The sequence below is a fragment of the Corvus brachyrhynchos genome, unplaced genomic scaffold, assembly GCF_000691975.1.
Source record: "Corvus brachyrhynchos isolate BGI_N302 unplaced genomic scaffold, ASM69197v1 scaffold67, whole genome shotgun sequence".
Classification (NCBI taxonomy): Eukaryota; Metazoa; Chordata; class Aves; order Passeriformes; family Corvidae; genus Corvus; species Corvus brachyrhynchos.
In genome coordinates, this window is record NW_008239114.1 from 300,869 (window position 1) to 307,992 (window position 7,124).

The window sequence follows — 7,124 nt, forward strand, 5'->3', positions numbered from 1 at the left end:
CCCATCCCAGGCTGAAGGATCCTCATCCCAGCCACCTGCCAGTGCCAGGAGCAGCCCAGGATGTACCTGGTGAGTGGCACAACTGCCACAAGCCCAGCTCCCCCTGCAAGACCACCAGCTTCCCACTGCCAGAAGGCAATATCCTATATAGATGGGATATTGGGAAGGAATTCTCCCCTGTGAGGGTGGGGAGGCCTGGCACAGGCTGCCCACAGAAGCTGTGGCTGCCCCATCCCTGGAAGTGTCCAAGGCCAGGAGATTTCCCACCCCAGTGCTCTCACAGCTTGTGCAGCCCCAGCACTGCAAGAGCCTTTCTCCATGCAGGAGTTAAAGACAGCCTAGAGGAGTACACAGTGCCCCCTTGCCTTTAAGCTAAAGGATTTCAGAGCCATCCTGAACTCCTCAGGGGGCAGATCCTCCATCCCATGCTGCCACATCAGCACAGGGAGCACAAGGCTCCTGCAGCAGCATCTCGGACTCGCTCCCTCTCCTCAGTGGAAAATTAAAGCAAAATTAAACACCAACCTACGCCAATACCTGCCTGTGCTGCACCGACTCTGCTCAGCCCCATTTTCTGACCAGCAAGGTGCCAGACCAAAAACATCTTGAGAGAGACCCTTGCTTATCACCCAGCTCCAGCCTCGGGTCTACTGAACACAGGCAGGCAGGGCAAACTGGGACTCCAACTCACATCCGAAGGGGAAACCATTCAGGGTGAACAGGCTGGGAGAGCTAAGGGGGTTCAGCCTGGAGGAGAGCAGGCTACAGAGAAACCTTAGAGCCCCTCCCAGTGCCTAAAGGGGCTCCAGGAGAGCTGAAGAGGGACTTTGGACAAGGGGTGGAGGGACAGGACAAGGGGGAATGGCTTCCCACTGCCAGAGGGCAGGGATGGATGGGACATTGGGAAGGAATTCTTGGCTGTGAGGGTGGGGAGGCCCTGGAATGGAATTCTCAGAAAAGCTGTGGCTCTTCCATCCCTGGAAGTATCCAAGGTTGGAGGGGGCTTTGAGTAACCTGGTCTAGTGGAAAGTGTCCCTGTGCATGGCCGGGGGTGGAACTGGATGAGCTTTAAGTTCCCTTCCAACCCAAATATGGGTTGGAAGTCTGGGATTCTATGATTCTGTGACACTCCTGTTTTGAAGAAGTCCAGTAAAGCTCAGGACAGGCCCTGGAGACACCACCACCCAGCCCAACTCCTGGCTGGAGAACCAGGCACCAGCCCAGAGCCCTCGGCAAGAGTCAGCACAGCCTCTCGGTCGAGCAAAGCTGGGCTCCACTGGTGCCTAAATAAATTAGGGAGCAAGTTCCTGCTGGGAAGAGCCTTTGCAGCTCCTGCCAGGCCCTGCACAGTGCTGGAAGATAAACACCCACAGGGACGTGCACAGATGGAGGGAAGGTGGCGGCTCCCAGCTCTAGCTCTTCCAGGGTAGAATCAGTTACAAGTTCATGGTACAATTCCCCTCTGCCGGAGTATTATTCTCAGGGAGAAGCCGCCTGCCCTGCTCAGTGACAGCCAGGCTGGATGCTGAACCTGGGCCAGGGACAGCAGATGGGAGTACCCGTGGGTAGTTATAATTCAGGCCAGTGTGTCCCAGCAACTGCTGGCTGTGCAGCCCAGTTAATCTGCAACAACCTGGGAAATCTGATCCTTGATCTCCACCCTCCCAGCAGATTCCAGGAAGACTTCCCTGGTTATCGCTCACCAGGTTGGATCTACTCCTTACAGTAAAGGGCGAGTGGCCTTTGCACAGGGAAGTGCAGGATGCTGAGCCTGGGGGAGGGCAGCACAGCTCACGGAACTCACCTCCCCATAACCACAAACCACCACTTGCTTCCCTCCAAACATCACATCCGTGGTCCTCTTCAGGCTGGGGGACAGAGAGAGACCTGTGTTGGGATCAGTCAAGCCCAAAACCAGGTGAAAGCACCAGAGCCTGATCTCTGCTTAAGAGCAGCCGGAGCCAAACCCACCTGTGTGGAAGTGCCAGTGGGGAAAAGGGTTGGACTCACCCATCCAGGATGGACTCCCGGCAGCAATACAGGTTATCAAACTTCTGCTTGGTGACGGAGTCATTCACGTTCATGGCTGGGACACAGAGCTTCCCAGCCTTGGAGAGCTGGTACAGCCTGGGAGAGGGCAGAGGCAGGTCAGAGCAGACAGCAGCGACTCCCTGAGATCTCCGGCTCTGCCTTCCCAAAGCTCCCACCTGTGCACGCCGGTCACACTCTCCTCCACGATCCCTCGGATCTTCTTGAACACGCTGGGGTACTTCTTATACACCCAATGGGTCAGGTCCCCACCATCATCCAGGATCTAGAGAACAGGCAAGGCAGAACAGGGAGCAGTCAGGCCTTCCACTGGCAAATGCACTGGCTGAGGACAGGATGGGGAAAATGATTTGGAGAAGCATCTTCAGGCACTGCTGCAGGGCTGTTCAGGCAGAGGCCTGGGGACCAGGACTCCTGGATTTCCCCCCGTGCTTGCAACTCGGGGTCTCCTCCAAAACACTGAGATTCCTTACCCCTGCATGGAGCTGCTGGATCCTAACAGGATTTCCTGCCTCTGCTATTGCTCTGCAGCCTGGAAAGGTAACCACAGGCAGCACTAACTAACTAGGCTGAGCTCAGGACGCCACAGCATTCATGCCCTGAAAGCAAACGGGAGAGGAGAGACTGTGGGAGGTGTCATGGTGATCACTGGTGACCACAGACCATGGGGGCACATCAGCTTTGGCAAGGGAAAGGTCCCCACTATGATCCCAGCTGAGAGAGGGCAGACGGTAGCTGTGCTGGGAGAGGAGCAGCTTGGAGCAGCTCCTGGAGGGGGAAAGAGGTCCCATCTGCTGGCTCGTGGGAGCTCCACCGGGAGCTGTTCCCTTGCCATTGGGATGTGTCAGCTCAGGACATCATCTCTGCAGCTCCTGACAGTCCCATGGCTGTTCCCAGCTCATCTCCAGCTGCCATTCTCCAGAAGCCTCCCTTCAACAAGGCCCTTGCAAGACCAGCAGGCCCCCAGGAACAGCCCCAAGGTGGAAGGGTGAGGAACCCCATGGGCACTTGGCAGAGGAAGAGGAAGGGCTGGAGAAGGCTCCTCACCATGTTGGCCTGCCAGCCATCGACGTTAACACAGCGGTCAATGCACCACCAGAAATCATCCTCTGACTCCCCTTTCCAGGCAAACACGGCAACACCTGAAAGAACAGGAGCATCCTTGGAGTTTGCTGGGCTTGGCAGAGCTCTCTCCTGCTTGGCCAACTCCAGAAACACACGGACACGAGAGCCAAGGGGCCATGCAGAGATCACACCAGGATCAGACCTGTCCATCCCTCCCTAGAAGATATTCCCCAAAAATATTAATTCCCTAAAATAGAAATAGAAAATAAAAGAAAAAAAAAGATACAAATATATCATAAAAACCAAAGAAATAACAAAAAATAAATAATAAGAAAACAATACTATTAATAATAAATAGTATAAAAATATATAAAATAGAATTAAAATATGGTTAAATACAAAATTTAAATATATTTAATGTTTTTATGATTTTATATTTATTTCTATTTATTTTATTTGTTCATATTTTATATCTTTTATTTATATTTTATATAAAACACATCTATAAGCATTGCATAAATATCTATACATGTATTCCTACGTTTATATTGCATATTTTAGTGTACATATATTTATACATACCTATAAACATAAAATACATTATCATTTTATTTATAAAAGATACCATATCATTTTAATTATAAAATACACTAACTATAAAATATTTCTAGCTATAAAATATAACTATAAATAAAACATAGATACATATTAAATGAAATAAATACAAGGAAAAGACGAAGCTCCCTAGGAGATTTCCCCTGGGATCAGGCCAGGGAGGCAGGAGGGGCTGCGAGGGCTCTGGCCCGGCCGCACTCACCAGCCTCTGCCAAGGCCGCGGCCACTTCGTTCTGGGTGGAGTAGATGTTGCAGGCAGACCAGCGGCACTGCGCTCCCAGGGCACACAGCGTCTCGATCAGCACCTGCGGGACAGCAGGGATGCCCCAGGCGTCAGGGATGCCCCGGGATGCCCCTGGCACGAGGGCAGGCCTGGGGTAGCAGTGATGGGCATAGGAACCAAACGTTGCCCTGCGGGAATGCCACCAGCACAACCTTTCTGAAACACTTCCGGACTACTGAACGGGCCTTCTCCCATTCTGAAGAGATCAAGTTCTTCCCCAGGGAAAAGCTGATGTCCCACCCCAGAACCCCCAAATAAGCAGCCACTCACCGCAGTCTGTGCTGTGATGTGGGTGCAGCCCACGATTTTAGCTCCAGCCAAAGGCTTCTCCCCCTGGGCTCGTTTCCTGAGCGAAATCAGAGCAGACATGTCTGCAAAAGGAAGAGAGGTTTTAATGCTGGTTCAGGCCAGAGGGTCCCCTCTCTGCCTTTTGGGGTCTCCCAGGATACCTCCAGCCCCAAAAATTTGTGCTGTAGCTGTTACACAGGCAGGGAGAAAACTCCTCATCCCTGGCCTGGCAGGTCTGTGCAAAACGGGACCAAAACACCAGTGCCATTTGTCACTTGACCAAGGGACAAGGAGAGAGGTAAGGAGGAGTCTGGGACTGGCACTGCCCGGGGAAGGCACCTAAGGACAGCCACCAGTCCTGTGGCAGCAGGTGAAGCAGCTGAACTAAAAAAAAAGAGCTGCTCTAAATTTGCCTGGATTAGCTTCGCCTTCTAAAAGGAAAGGAGAGTTACCCAATCACCCCACTGGAAATGGTAACTCAGCTTCCCACAAGCCCCAGGGGAAGTGGTTGGGATTTTCAGCTTTCATCTCTCTGAAGGTGTTGCAAAATCCTTGTCCATCCAAAGCCAACAAAACATTAAACCCTGCAAGAGCTCTGCTCCTGCTAGAAAAGGGATGGGACACAGCACCAACGTTTGCTGGCGCATCTCGCTCTTCCCTAACTGATTTGGGGGAAAACCAGGATATCCAAGGCTGCAGCAGGAGTGGGAATTGCCAATGCTCAGCTCCTGGTCTCCAGAACCCGTCCCAAGCCCCAGAAGCCCCACACTCCACTTTGTACCTTGTTCAGCAATCTCGATCTCCCGGCGCCCAAACTCTGCCTGTTTGATGTTCTTCACACAGAAGTTGCTGCTGCCTTTGGAGTTGGTTTGTTGTTTCTCTCGGGGGGACACCTCGTCATCAGAGCTGTCCGTGTACGAGGCAGCTAAACCAAAAGAGGACTGAGTGTTATGCCAGGCCTTATGAATCCAGGAACCTCCTACCCCATGAGGTTTCTGCTCTGGTTCCCTTCCCACCTTTCACTCATGGCTCAAACTACCAGTTTCCTAATGAAAGCCGACGCCCTGAAGGAATTTTGCACTCTTTTTCTCTAAAACAACCCAGAGGTAACAGGATTATCAACTGGCAATCAATGCCTGAGCTTCGGGGACGCCTGCAATCGTTCCCTCAGCGTCCAAGTACAAACAGCAGCACAAATCCTGCCACAGGGTGTGAGCAGCACGTTCACTGCAGCACTGACGCTGGGTTTGGGACAGGAACACCCAAGGACAAGGACCTGGCACCTACCAGAGCTGTAGCTGTCGGTGGAAGACTGGGAGATGGAGCGGGACAGGGACCGACGGCCCGTCTTGGTCGGGAATTTGGTGAACTCCTGCATGTCATCTGCAAATTGGATTTGCTGGGAGCAAAGGAAAGAAGTGCTAAATCAGGAGGTGATCCTTAGGGCACGACACCTTCCCAAGCTGCAGGGACCCGCAGATCCCTTCAGTCCACGAAAATTAACGTCACCAAATACAAGGCTACTGATGCCAAAAATTAAACCCCTTCCTCTGCCTGAACAACTGTCACCACAAGGTTAAAGCAGATTTGACACATCTGAAGATAAAAAGAGCACCCTGAAACATCCCCTTTAACCCATTCCCAGCTCCCTGAGGCTCCTTCAGGAATCACATGCCTTGTACAACCCACATCCCACGTGGAGGCAGAGCCCCTGCTCGCACAGCCCCTGCCCCAACCAATCCCAGCAGATTTCTGCCAAAAAATGCAGCAGCAAGAAAGCTGGGGTGGTCCCTACAGATCCCTGGTGCTTCCAGGCTCTTCCCCAGGGGCAGAGCATCCCGCAGGTTAAAAACAATGCACATCCTTCCAAAACTGACACTAAAAGCACAGGAAAAAAACCTCAGCAAGAGAGAACATTTCAACAAAAAGAAGTTGACATTGCATTGGCTTTCAGCCTCCTCTGCAGGACAAGATGTTTCCATTGGAAGAGAACCCCCAAAACAGCCACCTCTCTCAGCCAGAGGCAACTCAAGGCTCCAGCACCTTCCACCAGTTCATCAAATGTAGCTGCGTTGAGCCAAAAAGAGAGGAAAAATAACCCAAAACTGCTCAGCTGCTGCGCTCGCCCCGAGTGAGCAGCCAGCAAAGGGCCCTATTGCTGCTCCTGCCAGAGAAAGGCGATGGAGATGAAAGGGAATTAGGGAAAGCAGCAGCAAATCCAGCCTGCAGCCCCCTCCCCGCTGCCATGCAGGAGACCCTGACAAAGAACCCCAGCACGGCCCCTTCCCTCAGATCGCGTCACTGCAGGATTTAATTTTGCCATTTAACAGGGATGAGACATCATGGCAGGGAGTGGGATTAACAAAGCATCCCCAAGACCCAGGAGACCTCGAGAGGAGTCCTGGAGAAATCAAGATGATGGAAAGAGACAGCCCAGAGTGGCCTCAAGGAGGGGTTTTCTGTGCCACAGCCATCCCAAAAGCTCCCTGAAAGCTTTGATGCAGGAAACAGGCTTCGGAGAGGAGAAGAATGAAACTATTTAGTTGAAATGATCCATTCCAGAAAGGAGGAATCTGCACAGCTGGGGCAGCTGCAGCACCAGTACGGCTTTCTGGGCTGGAAAAAGCAGCCATAGTTCTGCAGAATCCCAGCAGATGGGCCAAAAGCAGCATGGTATTCCACTTGGGAAGGGACAAAGGGGACACAAAACCCATGGCTCACTCCAAGGGAGGGCAGGTGGAATGATGTGGGACTCCAGCATCCCTTCCAGGAACTGACTGGTGGCAGATCAGATCTATCACCACACCCAGCCAAGCATCCCAGG

The 7,124-nt window shown here is 52.3% G+C and overlaps 1 protein-coding gene across 4 annotated transcripts in view; it reads right to left on the reverse strand.

Moving 5' to 3' along the window:
- Window positions 1–7,124, reverse strand: part of AHCYL1 (adenosylhomocysteinase like 1) — a 23,888-nt gene that overhangs the window by 6,246 nt on the left and 10,518 nt on the right. For all 4 annotated transcript variants that reach the window (XM_008638003.2, XM_017739834.1, XM_017739835.1 and 1 more), the window contains exons 2-9: window positions 5,588–5,699; window positions 5,082–5,225; window positions 4,283–4,383; window positions 3,932–4,034; window positions 3,097–3,191; window positions 2,208–2,314; window positions 2,011–2,127; window positions 1,805–1,868 (exon numbers count right to left, since the gene is read on the reverse strand). In XM_008638003.2, the coding sequence (XP_008636225.1) occupies window positions 1,805–1,868; window positions 2,011–2,127; window positions 2,208–2,314; window positions 3,097–3,191; window positions 3,932–4,034; window positions 4,283–4,383; window positions 5,082–5,225; window positions 5,588–5,678 (822 nt within the window). In that variant the 5' untranslated portion in view covers window positions 5,679–5,699. The remainder of the gene's footprint in view (window positions 1–1,804; window positions 1,869–2,010; window positions 2,128–2,207; window positions 2,315–3,096; window positions 3,192–3,931; window positions 4,035–4,282; window positions 4,384–5,081; window positions 5,226–5,587; window positions 5,700–7,124) is intronic.